Here is a 16,806-nt window from a genome sequence, read left to right on the forward strand (position 1 = left end):
CCCTCGATGGTCTGAGTCTTACGGTGTCGATGGCGATGTTTCTCCCTGCAATCCCCTTGATCCTGAGGGGGAGTAGAGGTTGTCGATGGCCGAGAAGTCATCAATGCCGGTCGGTGGTTGATGCTGGCGCAAAGTTGACTGTGCCGGTTCTGACGACGTCGATGCAAGGTATGGAGTCGGGGTTTGAGCACAGAAGAGAAGTTCCATCTTCTCCATTCTGGCCTTGCGATCCTTCGGTGTCATTAGGGAACATTTGGTGTAGGTCAAGACATCGAGCTTGCGTCCTAGATACATTACACAGTCTGTATGGGGGTCTGTGATAGACATTGTGCAGGTATAGTCCGGGCACCGACAAAAGCCCGACGCCATGGCCATGGAAAAATAAAAAAATCGAGCCTCGGTAGGTCGATGGCCAGTAGGCCACGAGGGCCAAACTCGACGGTAATCGGGTAAAAACCTACCGGAGTACCGCAGACTGAGAAAAGTTAGGGGAGGGACCCCTATGGGGCAATTTAAGTTTAAGTAATTCCGTGAGGAAAATTCCTGTCAGGAATCTCTTCAGAGCTTCTTTATCGCGAGGCTACCAGTGCGTGGAAAAAAGAAGACTGAAGGGGGACCCCTGCTGGCTGCAGGGTTAGTGCCATGCTGGGCATGCCCAGTAGGGGCCAGTCAAAGTTCTGGAAACCTTGACAGAAGTTTTCAGTGATTGGGCTCCATCCTGATGATGTCACCCATATGAGAGGACTACCATCCTGCTTGTCCTGTGAGAAGACCATGTTTCTCGCCATATGTGAACAGTATACGAAAGAACAATTGAAGGGAAACCAAGAACAAATAAGCTAGAAGGATGGCTCCGGGCATTTCAAACACAAGTTGACAGCACCCACCCTTCTTAGATTTCTTGCCGCTCTTCAGTGTAAAGGATTTCAATATGCATTGTCTACATAAGTCTATGGAGGTCAATCGGAAAACAACAATTCTACAAAAATCCAAAGGCTAAATACACAAATTATCAACCACGTTAATGATTACTCCCTTGGGAATATTGATCAAAAAACCTTTTTAACTCACATTGCATATGTTGTCACATTGAATAAATAAATGTAATCATGCTCTCATGTAACAAGTTTTTACAATATTACTCTGTGTCAAGTAAGTTTTTATAATGTTACACTGTCACAGTAACTTAATAAATCTTGTAACTGTCCCATGTATAAATGAATAAGATACATGTTTTTACATACAATATTGCATGTTTATGACAATCTTTTCAGTTTCCGGATACTCACTTGTTGCACATTTTTGACATGAGTAACTGTTGCAGTTGCTCATTTGTCTTTTGATCAAGTATCACACGCTGAAGTGCCTGGCAACAGTCACTAGCCGGTACATGAAACCTTCCAGCATTAAAATCACATACATAATCTGTAGATGCTTTTATCATCATCTCTATCTGATTTTATAAAGGCTCCAAATATTAGAGTTAACATGCACACTTGTTTTATAGTTACACAAGTTTAATGCTGTTTAAAATTTAGCTTCATTTTTTGAACACCAGAACACATGACAGACAGACTCAAATAGCAGGCAAAACCAATAGTGGAAAATGCACTTCCAGCTCTTACCACAAAAAAAAAAAAAAAGAGCCAGGTCTTATATAAATACTATTATTACAGAAATATTTGGAAATTTTCTTGAACATTTGGGTGCAAAGAATATCATTTAAAAATTTTCTGCAATTTGTGATAAAGTATTCCACAAATTGTGTCGGCACAATATCTAGGCAGCCCAACAAGGTTATGGAAACCAAAACCAGCCAGACATATCCATATGGCTGCAGCTTTATGGTTTGCACAATATACTACAAAATTAAACTATAAAAGTCAGCACTTCTAGGTCATCTTTAATACATAATGGTACAAAAATGGCTTATCCTTTAACAGCCAAAATAACATCTAAAATATTTCCTGTGATTTTAATTTGAATGTTTGTGAATCCATATTTTTGTAAAAGGCGTTTGTATTCGGATCCACTCCTCTGCTTGCCTTCTGTCATGCTTAGAGACTGCAACAATGCTCTTGGGTTTCTTTTGTCTTCATCAAGAACAATTTCTGCCACAAGCACGAAACTGCCTATATGCCAAAAACAAAATTAAGGAAAAAATTGGTTAGAATTCCAAATATCATATAAAGGTATTTTATAATGACAATGGAGCTCAGAACTGTAACATATAAAGACACTGGTTCAATTCGCTTATCTACTCATGTTGTGTCACCATAGGTCACAGGGGAATAATTTTCCAAAAGGCTGTTTCTATGAGTAAGGCACTGCTTTACCTGCAAAAATGTCCTTTTAGAAAACAGTGTGACTGATCCACATAAAATCTCATGCATTCACACTGTATGTGCACACAGGTGAAAGGCATTCCAGGGGATGGAGTCTGGGTGAGGGTGGGACTTGTGTGCATATTTTTTGATTTTAATAATTATGCAGGTAAAACTGGCAAAGCTATGCTAACAAATTGCAGGTTTAATTTGTGTGGGGTAGTTTTGACGGCATAGTTTTCTAAGCAGATTTGCATGCACATGTTTGCATTAAAAACTGGTTTAACGGGGTTGTCTTTTTTTTTTTTTTTTACCAAATTTCCTATGTAGTCTCTTAGAAAGTAATTTTAAAAGGCATTTAATGTGGGTAAAAGCAGTGCTTTATCAACATAAACAGACTCTCGTAAAACTGCCTGCTTGATCTGTAAGTAAAAATACACATTCACCCTGTATACAACATATTTTTACCTGCATATAAAAGAAGTGCTCCATGGGGCGAGGTTTGGATAGGCTTAGCATTTACACAATACTTTTCAATTTAAAAAAAAATAAGTATGCACCTAAATTTCTCCCAAAAAACTACCCGCATACCTATAGCAAGAATGTGGATATTTTTCCTGGGGCAATTTTCAAAGGAAAAATAAGTAGAATTGCTTAGGAGGTCTCTGAGGACAGCATGAGTGACATCATCCTATGGAGCCAATCACTGAACTTTGATCTCAGATTCTAGAGCTTTCAGCATGCTCTACTGAGCATGTGCAGCTGCAGTCATCTTCCTGTCCCCCTTAGGCAGAGCTCGTCAGTCTTTTTTCCCACAGAGCTATGTGGTCACAGTATTCAGCATTGCTGTCTCCCTCACAGCTACAGCTGTGATTTTTCTGGAGCTGCAGCTATTTTTTGTAATAGAGCCTGTTTTTCTTTTTTTCTAAGAGGAACAGCACTAAAATATCACACCCAACAATGTATCTTCATCTTGTGAAAGCTGGTTTCATAAAATTGCTTATTCGCCATTAAACAGGATTATTAGCCATAAGATAAAATCATCTACCAGTCCATTCACTACTCCCAATTTGACCAGAGTAGTGTGTCATATCTATGCTTGAATTTTCATATTTTTTATGCAATAAAATCAATTGAAGAACATTAACAAAAGCACTATCTTGTATTCTTCAGAATGTAGAAATCAAAAAAAGCAAAGCATGTGGATACTTCAAGAGTTCAATTGTGCAATTTTCTGACTGTTAGATCCACAACACTCGCTGGCTTCTGTCAATGCACAACATTGCAATGCTATGTCAGGAGCTTCTTAGTTATCTATTAGAATAGAAAAGCTTTAGTCTTCTAGCATATAAGGATCAGATAAATTCTGAAACATATGACTTACAGAAATTGAATGAGTATCTCACAGCTTGAAAATGGCAAGCATTTCCACACATCAAAACAGCAGCAGTTTAAAAAAACTCTAATTGACCAGAATACACATCCCAATCTCTTGAGATTTCAAGGTCCTAATCACCCCCCCCCCCCCCAATTGCTTTAAGACAGAAAACAACCTGTACCCCTTCCGGAGTCATCTAATGTCCTTGTAACCTTCTCTATAGGTAAAACCATAAGAAAACTGAAGACCAGGATACCAGAACACCTTAGCTGTATCCGCTGTTTGAGCATAGAAGTGCTTTTGGTGGCACATTTGGACTGCAGCCCATCATTCTGAAGAGGATTTGATGAATTCATCACTGGAACAACCATGGATTAAATTCCATGGTGGTGATTTTTCACAACTTTTAATACAGAAAGAACAAAAGTACATCTAAACCTGGGAACACTATTTCCCTGTATGGGTTAAATAAAGACATTGATTTTTCTAAAAATACTTTAAAAAATGTTTCACATTTTTTTTTCATTATTTTGTAGTACCTCATATGTTTAATTAGATTTGTACTTGCCCTGTGGATGATATTTTCAGGATGAGTGTTTTGGTAGTGATAGACAACACAAGAATACCTTATCTGGTGATACCTATTGAATTTTGTTATCTTAATAAAACATTAGCTGAATTACCTTCCCGATCACCATTTGAAAGATCTCAATATACTGCATCTGGTTGGGCCCTTGAAATCTCATGAGTGGGTGTGTACTCTGCAATCGGTCAATTACAGTTTTAAACTGCTGTTATTTTGATGTGGGGTAATGCTTGCCATTTTCAGGCTGTGACATGTTCATCCGATTTCAGTAAGTCATATGTTTCAGAAGTTATCTGATCCCCATATGCTAGAAGATTAGATAATACTTCTATTCTAACAGCTAACTAAGAAGCCCCTGACACAACCATTTGTGCCAAAACATTGCAATGTTAGGTGTTGAAAGAAGCCAGCAGGTGTTTACCATGCACAGTGTTGTGGATCTAACAAAAGTAAAAAAAAAAAATAAAATTGACTAACTGAAGTCAAAGTATCCATATGCTTTGCTTTTTTGATATCTACATTCTGAAGAATAAAAGATAAGTGCTTTGTTAATGTTCTTCAATTGATTTTATTTTCATAAAAAATATATCTGCTGCCCAACTGCGGAGCCATAGGAGTTGCCGAGCCGCCGAGGAGACCATAGTCCAGGCCACCGAACGCACCAAGTCATATAAGGCATCTGCCACATATGCTACCGCCGCCTCCAGACGAGCTGCCTGAGAAGCTGACAAAGTCCCAGAAGATGATGGGTCCTACGGTTTTTGAATCCAACATAAACACGCTCTTTGATTCATGCTGGCACACACCGCCGCACGAAGTCCTAAGCAGGAGACCCCGAACCCCCGCTTCAGATGGCCCAACCAGATACTTGAAAGGTTTTAATGATCCAAAGACAACGACAAACCTTTTCCGTCAGAAAAAAATCAGCAGAACCAGGGGTCACGAGTTGAAGCTCCAGGGAGGAAGACTCAGAACGATTATCAGGAAGTATTTCTTCACGGAGAGGGTGTTGGATGCCTGGAATGCCCTTCCAGAGGAAGTGAAGACCAGAACTGTGAAGGACTTCAAAGGGGCGTGGGATAAACACTGTGGATCCATAAAGTCAAGAGGACGTGAATTAAGAGTGGGTGACTCGCAGGAATGACGGCTACTGCCTGGAGATAAAACCCTTATTCAATAAACATACTCATTGTTAATACGACTCCAACATTGTTCTAAGCTTCAACGGCAAGAGGAAATGTGGAAAAAAGGATTTGCATTCACAAAAAAGTGGGGAGTAGCTTGCTTGTTACGGTGGTTACTACCCCCAAACCAAATAAGCCTGATACTTCACTTTCAATGCATATCCAGCAAAGCTCTCTGCTTCAACGGCAGGGGGAATGAAGAAAAGTGGATCTATATACAGACAACAACCAACAAGGACTGAATTACATAGTCTGGGTAAACAAATAAGCATGAGTGTAGCTTGCTTATTGCGGCAGTTACTACCCCTAACTAATTAAGCTAGATATTTCACTTAGATGCAGTTCCAACACTGCTCTCTACATTAATGGTGGGGGTGGAAGGGGGGTGGAAGGGAAATAGAACCAAAAGGTTACTAAGAGCCAAGAGTAACAGATAAGTATGAAAAAAAAAAAAAAGGTGCGAAGCTTGCTGGGCAGACTGGATGGGCAGTTTGGTCTTCTTCTGCCGTCATTTCTATGTTTCTATGTAAGTTCCAGCTTGCGGTCCTGCACATCTCAGAGCAGCCGCTCCCGCCACTGGAATGGTCGTCTTCTTGGTCACAGCTAATACAGCCGCATCTACCTTAGGTACCCTAAGGCGTTCTAAATGTTCATCCATTAGCGGGTACAGTTTTTGCATCGCCTGGCCGACCTTAAGCCCCGCCTCCGGGGATTCCCATTCTCAGCTGATGAGCTTTTGAATCTGCTTCATGATAGGAAAAGCACTAGGTGGACCCCTGAGATCGTCTGGGACTGGGTTCACTCCCTCACTGTCGGAATCTTCCAGCGATGGTCTCACCACCAATTCCTCAAGCACCTGGGGATTAAGGGGGCGCAATTCCTCCCTCTTAAACAGCCGGACTATGCGGGGGACGTCCCCCTCCACACTAGGTTCTACCAGATCCTGATCATCGTCACCTGTAGCTACATCTGAGGGACCTCACCTTGAATCTGTAGCAGTGTCCCTTGGGGGCAGAGTGGAGTCATTCCCCTGCTAGTCGACTGCACCCGCTAGATTCTCTCCTGAACCAAAGTTGCCTGGGACGGATGACCGTCAGTTCACAGATGGGGATGCTTGGGAACCTCCCACGCCTTCCATCCTGGGCTCCTGCGCTTCATGAGCTTCTGTCCGAGCCAGAAATGCTTTAATGCATAAGCAGCAACAAATGCCGGTGAAAAATCCCCCCTGGTCCTGTCTTGTCACTGCTAGAATCAGTGTCTGTGTCTCTCGATTCCTCTGGTCTCAGAGTCCACGCAGTGGGGGACAGCAGGGGAGGGACTTCCTGGGAAACCTTTTCCACAGGGTGCGCAGTGGGGGTTGGGCTCCTTCCATTAGACCCAGCCACTGAGCCTGACCTGTGTGCAGACTTTTTAGGTTTGGTCCTCTTGTCTGAGGCCCCTTCCCCACCTAGTGCACAGTCCGTGCCCAGTGACAGGGGGTCTAAATAAGTTGACCATACCCTGCAAGTCTTACAGGGTTCCACCAGAGGAGTTTCTGCCATGTTCCTCCTGCAAAAAGGGGCATAACTCCCCCCACTGGAAGAAAACAGGTGCTGCCACCCAGCACTGGTGACTCCCACCAAAAACGCCACGAAAATCGACCCCAGGAACACTGGGGAACCGCATGGGAGGTCGAAAAAAACCCCAAAATGGCCATCAGGGTAAAAATAGCTCCGGAGCCAGCAGTAAAAATGAGGCAGGGAGACTAAAAACATCCTCAGAGGTTTTTTACTAGGGCTGAAACATTCTCCCCTCCTCTTCAGGGGTCTGCCTGGCTCTGCATCACCGGGCAGACTGATTTACCCCAGGAGCCGCGGTGAACAGGGAACTTGGAGTTTTTTTTTTTTTGTTTTTTTTTACAGAAAAACTAACTTCTAGTAACAGAAAAAAATAAAGCCTAAGCTAAGAATAATAGAAAAAAATCCCCAAAGGGGCTACTTCCCTGTACCGCAGACAATGAGGGGGAGCCTTCGGGTCGTTGAGGGAGCCAGTCCCCTGGTTATCAGGGGACCTGGAACCACACAGGCTAGCACCGCCAGGGGTAACCAACCCCGTTTGCCCGGCTTTACCAGAGGGATGGCCCAGACACTGAACCTAGCACCTCAGGGAGCAAGAAAAATCCATCTCACACAGAGCTGCAGGTATACACGACCACCATCTGCTGGAGTCAGAGAAATACTAATGAGCTGCAGGTGGCACACTTGGGATACCAGTGTTTCGAAGCTTTGCTCTCTAACTCCATCTGCTGGTGGGAGTGCATAACCCCACTGGTCTGGACTGATCTGGGTATGTACAGGAATGGATAATACATTAAAAAACCATCTGCTCAATGTGCTGTGGCTGTCAAAAAAGAAAACAGGAATTATTAGGAAAGGAATGGTGAATAAAATGGAAAATGTCATAATGCCTCTGTATCGCTCCATGGTGAGACCTCACTTTGAGAACTGTGTACAATTCTGGTTGCTGCAGCTCAAAAAAGATAATAGTTGCACTGGGGAAGGTACAGAGAAGGGAGACCAAAATGATAAGGGTATGGAACAGCTTCCCTACGAGCAAGGCTTAGAGGTTGAGGGCTGTTCAGCTTGGAGAAGACGGCTGAAGGGGGGGATATGAATAGAGGTCTTTAAAATCATGGGGTCTAGAATGGGTAAATGTGAAATCGGTTATTTACTCTTTCAGATAATAGGACTAGCGGGCACTCCATGAAATTAGAAAGTAGCACATTTAAAACTATTTAGAGAAAATTCTTTTGCACTCAACGCACAAACTTTGGAATTTGTTGCCAGGGGATGTGGTTAGTGCAGTTAGCGTAGCTGGGTTTAAAAAAAGGTTTGGATAAGTTCTTGAAGGAGAAGTCCCATTACCTGCTATGAATCAAGTTGACTTAGGGAATAGCCACTGCTATTACTGGCATCAGTAGCATGAGATCTACTTAGTGTTTGGGTTCTTGCCAGGTACTTGTAAACCTGGATTGGCCACTGTTGGAAACAGGATGCTGGGCTTGATGGACTCTTAGTCTGACCCAGTATGGCATGTTCTTATGTTCTTAAAATTTTGATTCCTTTTGTGATTATATTTGTGTATTGTTGAATTAGGAATCTAGAAGCATCTGTGTATCATGATAGTACCTTATGAAATAAACAAATTCAGGTTTGAGCCTGATCATCCAGAATGCAAAAATCTTAAATCCACCCCATAAAAACAAGGTGGTAAAATAATCAAGCAAGGCCCAGGACTTAATCCAGCAAGAGAATTTACCCTAAAGCTATTTCATACAAAATGTGCTTAATGGGCTACTAAATTATTCTGTGTGCTCAGGACATACCCGAAAGTTTATGCCACACCCCATATTTCACTTCATCAATATTAACATATGATGAAATGAAGGTTTGTCCTTTTAACTATCTGAACGCTAGTGTACTCTTCAATTATGGATTTATGTGCTTGCAGTCACTGTTTCTACCACACACTGTATGGTTTTGTTACCCAGTACTTAGTACATTTTGACAATTTGGATAAGAAATGTGGAACCTGGACCACTGTTCGCATGTTTGTTTTTTTTAAGGCAAAGTTTTATGAAAAAGTTCAAAAAAAGTTGAGGTGGTATATTTTTATTGGAATAATTTAATAAATTTATTGTAATGTAGCCTTAACTTGTTTTTTTGGGCAACTTCATTTGCTCATTTTGTATTGACATGAAGGCGGCAGTGCGACTTGAAAACTAGTCCTAGATATATTAAAGTTAGCCCAATCAAAAAAAAGTTATCACTTGTTTACCTTTATTTCTATGCATCCAAGTGGACTAACATAGCAATCACATTACTTTATTCAAGTTTTCTTTTGATAAATTGTACTTTCACAATTCTGGTATAATTCCATATCAAAGATTTTAGACAGTGAAATGCCAACTTTTCTCCAAATGCGCAAGATCTGGAGATACAGTATGCATGACAACATATAGTTTTCCATCTAGAGTTACATTAGACAAAGGAACATTTCTTACCTGGTTTACAACTATTAGATACTTTGGTTAACAAGGTTTGGAGCTTCTCATCAGAACAGTCATGGAGAATTCTTGAAAGAATATAGAGATCTGCTTCAGGAAGATTGTCTTTGAAAAAGTCACCTGCCAGAAAAATGCCATTTACAATGTAAGATTTCCAGAAAACATACTTTAAATCAACTCCTCTGACCTTCCTTCCAAATCAAACAAACAATACTGTTAAGGAGTTTTATAGCCATACAAAACATAATGGCTAATTACTGTATCATTTAAAACACAAATCAAACAAAGAAGATATTTAATACAAAAACAATATCAATTATTAGATTGCTACTCCACTCCAAATTTATTGATCATCATCTCTGTGATGGTGAAGAGTTTAAGACGACATTCTATTAAGTTTGCTGCAAACCTCCTGAAGCAGCTTTGTTGAGCGAAACATGTTGGGACTTTAAATCTTCTGGAATTTTAATTTTTATAATTTTATGTTTCTGAGTTTGTTTTGTTTGGTTAGTGTGTGGATTTATATATTGTAATATGTTGAGAATTATTATTATTTGGTATAACAACATTAAAAATTCATAATTCTCACACACACTTGTCTGTTTTGGTGATTAGGCTCTCTCTTCGCTAAGTACTATTCGCACCTTAGAGGTGACTCCAATAGTAAAGCTGAGTGCAAATGGAAAAATCCACCAATAGCGTAGATTCCATGTATGCAGCTCAGAGATAATTACCTTAAATGCCCTCCTCTTATGAATGGTGATACAGGAGAGATCTTGAAAACAAATCTCAATTTTGTCCTTTCCAAGTCAAAAGATCATGTTGCCTCACCATCATGAATATTTTTTCTTTCACTGGGAATTCGTGAAAGCAGGCCACAGTCTCTCTTGGCAAGTTACCATGGGGCATTCCCAAGGTCCTGTGAGCTCTCTCCAGATGCCCTTAAAGATTCAACAGTCGGTTCTTCCATGTCCAGAATCAACATGCGAATACCTTCCATCACCTTGAAACAGTTCTCATATTCCATACTCTCAGGAATCCCCATGAATCCTAGGTTAACTCTCCTCATTCAGTTTTCCAAATCTTCAAGACAATCTTGGAGCTCTACCTGCGTAGCTTCATTTTATCATGTATTGCATGGAACTGTCATCTCTGCAGTGCAGTCATCCAGCCTAGACTCTGCCTCCTTCATGCATTACCCCAAGTCCAGTAATTGTTTTTAAGCTCAGCTACAGAGCCAACGATTTCTTCCTTTATTGCAAGCATGTCCCCTCGTAGCTCCCAAAACCATTGTTGGAATTCCCTTCAGGAGGGAGCCTCTCCCACATCCGCTATTACTATTTCATTTTCAGCTTCCAACTCCAAGCTAGCAAGAAGCTTTTCATGGTCCAGGCCCTCCAATCTTTGCGCTGATATGCCGGGGTAAGAAAACTGCCTCAGGTCATCACCAGGGCAATATTTAAACAAACACTCTCCTCACAGTAGCCACGCATTATCAGCAAAACCGATCGCTATTAGAGGGGGAGGGCCACCGCCACCACCATCAAGACCTTGGTAAAGGTGCAAGGCGTGGTTGCGAGGCCAAAGGGAAGCGCCCAAAACTGGAAGTCCCGGTTGAGGATGTGGAAGTGAAGATACTTCTGGTAATCGCAGTGAATCGGAATATGGAAGTACGCCTCTGTCAGATCGAGCAAGGCAAGGAACTCTCCGGGGCGAACCGCCGTGATGACCGCTCGCAAGGTTTCCATGCAGAAATGTGGGATCTTGAGGGCCCGGTTGACCCTTTTGAGGTCTAAGATCGGGCAAAAGGATCCGTCCTTCTTGGGGACCATGAAGCAGATAGAATACTGGCCTGCGCCGAGCTCCTTCTCTGGAGCCGGGTCTACTGCGCCCAGGCTCAGTAGCCTGGCGAGAGATTGCTCCACCGCCTCCCTCTTGGAACGCCCGCATGGGGAGAATAGAAAAAGATCCGGCAGGTCGCGGACAAGTTCGAAGGCGTACCCATCTCTGAATGTCGAGGACCCACTGGTCAGACATGATTTTGACCCATTCCTCGAAAAAATGGGAGAGGCGGCCACCTAGAAAGGGACGGAGGAATGAGTCAACTGAATTTCATTGTGTGGCAGGCTTGGGGGTGGAGCGCGCGGGCGGGCCCTCGTGAAAGGGGCGACGCCCACAAAAGGACTGCGACCAAGACTGAGACCGAGACCGAGAAGAATAACCCCTCGAGGAGTCACCCCGTCCGCGTTGGATATACCGTCTCTGACCCCGAAAACAAGGATGAGAGGGTGTGAAAGAGCGGGATGGTTTTGGACGGTCCTCCGGAAGCTTATGGACCTTATTTTCCCCCAAGGATTCCATAAGCTTCTCAAGGTCCTCACCAAATAGCAGCTTACCTTTGAAAGGCAACGTGCCTAACCGGGCTTTGGAGGATGGGTCGGCCGACCAATCGCGCAGCCAGAGGATTCTTCTGGCGGACACCGCCGAGGCCATCGCTTTCGCCTGGACGCGGAGGAGGTCGTAGAGCGCATCCGCTCCATATGCAATGACGGCTTCCAGACGTTCAGCTTGCTCCGCCTACGGGAGGTCCTGGGTGCAGAGTAACTGTTGAACCCACCTGAGACCTGCCCGCAGCATGGGACTACTGTAGATAGTTGCCCGGACCCCCAGAGCCAGGACTTAAAATGCATTTCATGTGTGCCTCGAGCTTGCGGTCCTGTCCATCCTTCAGAGCAGTTGATCCCTCCACCGGGATAGTGGTATGCTTGGTGACCGCAGAGACGAAGGAGTCCATGGAGCGATTTTTTAATATTTCCAAAGATTCCTTCGGGAGGGGGGTAGAGCTTGTGCATGGCACGCCCCACCCCAGAGTGCTGCCTCGGGAGCCTCCCATTCCCGCAGGAGTAACAGCTTGTGCATGGGATGAAAAGGGAAAGCGCTTGCCAGAGCCTTAAGTCCTGCCAGGACCGGGTCCATATCTTTGGGCAAAGAGGCCGTGTGTCCGCAGGGGGCCCCTCCAACCCCAATTCCTGGAGGACAAAGGGGATGAGGGGCTCCAACTCTTCCCTGTGGAACATACGGAGGACTCTGGGATTGTCCCCCTCCAGGGGTGGAAGGGTATCCTCTGCATCCGGAATGGTGTCAGGAGCCGGGAGTATCGGGTCCACTGGGGGGGGGGACACACCACCCGCACCCGAAGCGGGGAATTTTTGCGGGGGGGGGGGGGGAACGGGACCTTCCTCCTCCTCCTGCAGGCTAGCCAAATAAGATTTGTGCAGGACGACGATGAAATCTGCAGAAAAACGGGCCCTGGATTTTCCTGGGTGGGGGGGGGGGGGCCAGGGATCTCATCCTGGGGGTCGCGGTGCTCAAATCGGGTGGAGACTGTGAAAAAAAAAAACAGCCCCCCCCCAGCCCCAGACAGCTCCAAAAACAGAGCCGCTGAAAAATCCAAGATGGCCGCCGTTCCCAGGCTTTGCCAACCCGGGAACGGCCTGGCCATGCTCTGGGGATGCGATCCCCGGGCTAAATTTGCCTGCCCTGCCAAGGAGGGGCCTTCCCCATCCAGCAGGCAGGCAGGCTGAGCAGAGTCCCTCACGCGAAAATCAAAACAAGGACTGCTCACAGGCAAGGCAGGCTGCCTGCCGCGGCATAGGAGAGCCGCTCTGAGGAAAATAAGTTGAAAAAAAAAAGATTTGATTGACAGCCTGCAGGCCTGGAGTGAAGCAGGGGGGAAACCTGCTGACTCCTGCCTCTCTGGCTGCTGGTTCAATCCCCCTAAAGAGCCTGAAGGAGAAAAAAAGGTTCTACTGCTGTAAAAAAAGGTTAAAGACTGGACTTTAAACACTTATTATTATGCTTTATATATTATTATTTTTTTATAGACTGAGCACAGCAGTGGAGTTCTAAGCCCCTCAGGCAGCCAGAGGATGGGGAGACGAGAACTGGGCCACCAAACTCTGTCCCCACGGACTCAGGCTATGCTCCGCACAAGGGGCGAAGTCCCCCTGAGTCCGGCAAGAGCCAGGAGACGGTGGCATCTCCTGCACAGACAAAAATCTAGCTACTGTTTTTAAAAACACTTTTTTTTTTTTGGAAAAAAAAAAAAAAAAAGAGCCAAACGAAAACCTAAGGAATAAGTACTTGCTTGATCCAAGAAAAGAAGGAGAAGAAGGGACGGCTAAGTAGCCGAAATCAGGAGACTGAAGGGTGAGCTGATCCACCTGCTGGAGACAGACAAATACTGAAGGGTTACAGGATAGGCTCTGTCCTCATATAGGATATCCTTTCAGTTTTAGTCTGTCTCCACTTGCTGGAAAGGAGGCTCAACCCACAGTCTGGATTGATCCGGGTACGTACAGGGAAGGACCTTGTTAAATTTCCCTGCCATCATATTTTATTTCACTTGCTGAAAGCATGCAAGTCATATAAACATATATACACATATTACACACACCTTTTGCTAATGTCACCCGAGCAGAACACTGTCCCAGAGGTTGAAAGGAAGAAATATTTTCAATGACATCTGGAAGGTCAAACACAGTGACCTTTACGTTTGGGTATATCTGGACCAACTCATGTGCTAGAGCTCCAGTACAACCTATGGGGAACAAAAATTACATTGCAGAAAGAAAAACTAAAATTAGATTCTACATATTAATCATACAGAAAAGCAATGCATAGTTATCTCCCACTGTATCAGAGTTGCATTACAAGAAACGAAGATGTATCTAACTAGAGAGGTTCAGGGTCGGTTTTCTTCCTTCAAAGTCCTTCCTCTGTTTTTCTACTATTAATATTCTTTTTTCTTCAAACAGCTGGCTACTAGGATGGCTGAAACACAGTGGTAATGATTCATATAGACAGTTTGAAAATGTTCTGCTATTTTAGGACAAAGTGCACAGGTACTTTTTCACCCACAGACCCTGCCCCAAGTTTCCAAGCAAAACTATGCATGCACTTTTAGCTTTGAAACTTGCTGCATTCGTGTGGGTAAAAAAAAAAAGAGCTGGAAAAGTAGACATGCACATACTTTTCTTCCCTGAACTAAACACACTCTAGGAAATACCTACTCTAAGGGGCCGATGCAATACAGTGCGCTCAGCCAAGTGCACTATATAACCCGCATTCGGACGCGGGTTGAATAGGCTCTAATGAATCCCCGAATGCAATAAGGGGATTAGCACCTATTCAACGCGTGGACGCGGAGTGAGTCTTATAGTGCTAATCACATGAAAATGCATGTGATTGAGGCTATTAGCATTCACTCCAGATGCAAAAAAAAAAAAAGAAAAGAAAACGTGTATCTAGTACGCACATTTAATGCTCAGCAATTAATGCCTGCCTGAAGCAGGCGTTAATAGCTGAGCACATTTAAAACAAGTACAGAAAAGCAGAAAAAAAATGCTTTTCTGTACTTGTTTTAAATGCCTAAAGAAATTTAATTAAAAAGAAACAAGCCTAAAAAAAAAAACCCACTTGAAAGTCGGGTGCAGGAAACGGACGCTCAACTGACAAGCGTCCATCTCCTGAACCCCCCCGGTATCTGTTTTCCTAACCAGCAGACTGCCAAGTTAAGAAAACAAACGCCATTAAACTCGGCATCTGGTTTGTTTTTTTTCCTAACCCACAGACGGCTGAGTTAGGGAAACCAATCTGGATCGCATTAGCAAGGAGGCGTTAGGGGCACACAAGCGACCCTAACGCCTCCTTGCTAATGCGACCCCCTAATTTAAATATTGCATGGTGCCCCCACCGGGCGCCTGGGTGCGTTAAGAAAGTGGGCACTTTCTATGCAAATTTATTGCATCGGCCCCTAAATGTGGCTAAAGTACACTCATCATGGGAGAATGTGCAATCTTTTAGCTGCATTGGGGGAAGGCAATTCCAGACAGCTGATTTAAACGGGTAAAACGCTGGAAAGGCGTTTCATGTCACTGTGCTGGGCTGGACTGAGAAAGTATGGAACTGTTTTGAGCTACTAGGGCTTCGGTACTGCTCTTTATGTGCGCTTACTTGCTTCCTTTAACTGGTTAATAAAAGCAGTGCTATTTTAGATCTCTTGCACAGAAAAAAACCTCACTGGCTTGGTTGTTTCTCTTTTTAGAAGGCATTCTCTTACCTAAACCTCCATTGTGCCACAGATCTCTAATCGTACACCACTTTTTACCTGTGTAAAGGGCTTGGCAAACCATCCTCCCCAGATGGATATCAAAGCAAGGTACTACAGCAGTTAAGGAAAAGCCAAGATGGCAAAATAACTGAATTCATAACCCCTGCCTGTTATGTTAGTATTGGTTTATAGGTGGAGTTAGTGGTAACAGGAAACTTCATTCTCTCTCCCATTTTACTAAATGTATATTATTGGAATCGAATAAATCCCACCTATGGGCAAATGGCAAATTTAAACTCTGAAACTCTAATCCTGTTTGCAACTGCAATCATTTTTGCCATCACTAATAACTCTTAGGCAGAAATAATGTAAGAATATAAGAAAGGGTTCACCAATTTTTAGCCATGTGGAGCACTGTAATAAGGAATAAAAATATCAAACGAAAGTTCCAATTCAGGACAAAAACCACTGAAGCTGAAGACTAATTGAGATTTTCAATGGTGGTAGCAGACAGCTGGGAGAGAGGAAAGAGAAAGTAGGCAGGCACACATTGGTACTAACATCTTGATATGAATAAAAGAAGAGGGAAAGATTTCTAGGATGAAGCATCTCAAAAAGGTCATAACCTTTGTAACTTCAATAATTCTTTATAGCACATAGAGTCCTCCTCCCCCGGGCAGGGGAGAGAGGGGACAGATAACAGCTGGACAACTGGAATGGGTTTCTGTTCAGACCTCAATTTTGGTACAGGCAACTGCAAATGGCACCAAAATCAGAAGGCACCATGCTGCCCATCTGGCCCTGCCGCTGGCATGGAGCTGAAAACAAAACATCCCCCCCCCCAGAAAAAAACAAACAAACCCCAACTGCCTGAGACCTTCAGGCACCACCCACAGCAACAACAACAGAAAGCAGTAGTAGTCTGTGAGGGGCTTGTGAGCCAGCATGCACTCACAGGCCCTACAGCAGTCCCCCCCCCCCTTTTACAGGTTTCCTTGGTAACAAGAGGAGGGAGTAGGGCTGCCCCAGGGTCTATGAGCGTGTGCCATCTAATAGGCGCGGAGCTGAATTCTCTTCCAATTACTGCTGCTGTGGGTGCCATCTGAAGATCTCCTTGAAGTGAGGGCGGATACAGGTGGGTACACTCTGGGGCACAGCTTTCTTGGTCATACATTTT

The 16,806-nt window shown here is 43.8% G+C and overlaps 1 protein-coding gene across 2 annotated transcripts in view; it reads right to left on the minus strand.

Annotated features, from left to right (window-relative positions):
- Positions 1-1,142: 1,142 nt before the first annotated feature.
- ASMTL (acetylserotonin O-methyltransferase like) overlaps positions 1,143-16,806 on the minus strand; it is a 94,842-nt gene continuing 79,178 nt past the window's right edge. For both annotated transcript variants that reach the window (XM_029603637.1, XM_029603638.1), the window contains exons 12-14: positions 13,974-14,117; positions 9,515-9,637; positions 1,143-2,132 (exon numbers count right to left, since the gene is read on the minus strand). In XM_029603637.1, the coding sequence (XP_029459497.1) occupies positions 1,930-2,132; positions 9,515-9,637; positions 13,974-14,117 (470 nt within the window). In that variant the 3' untranslated portion in view covers positions 1,143-1,929. The remainder of the gene's footprint in view (positions 2,133-9,514; positions 9,638-13,973; positions 14,118-16,806) is intronic.

The sequence above is a fragment of the Rhinatrema bivittatum genome, chromosome 5 (assembly GCF_901001135.1).
Source record: "Rhinatrema bivittatum chromosome 5, aRhiBiv1.1, whole genome shotgun sequence".
In the NCBI taxonomy this organism is placed as follows: domain Eukaryota; kingdom Metazoa; phylum Chordata; class Amphibia; order Gymnophiona; family Rhinatrematidae; genus Rhinatrema; species Rhinatrema bivittatum.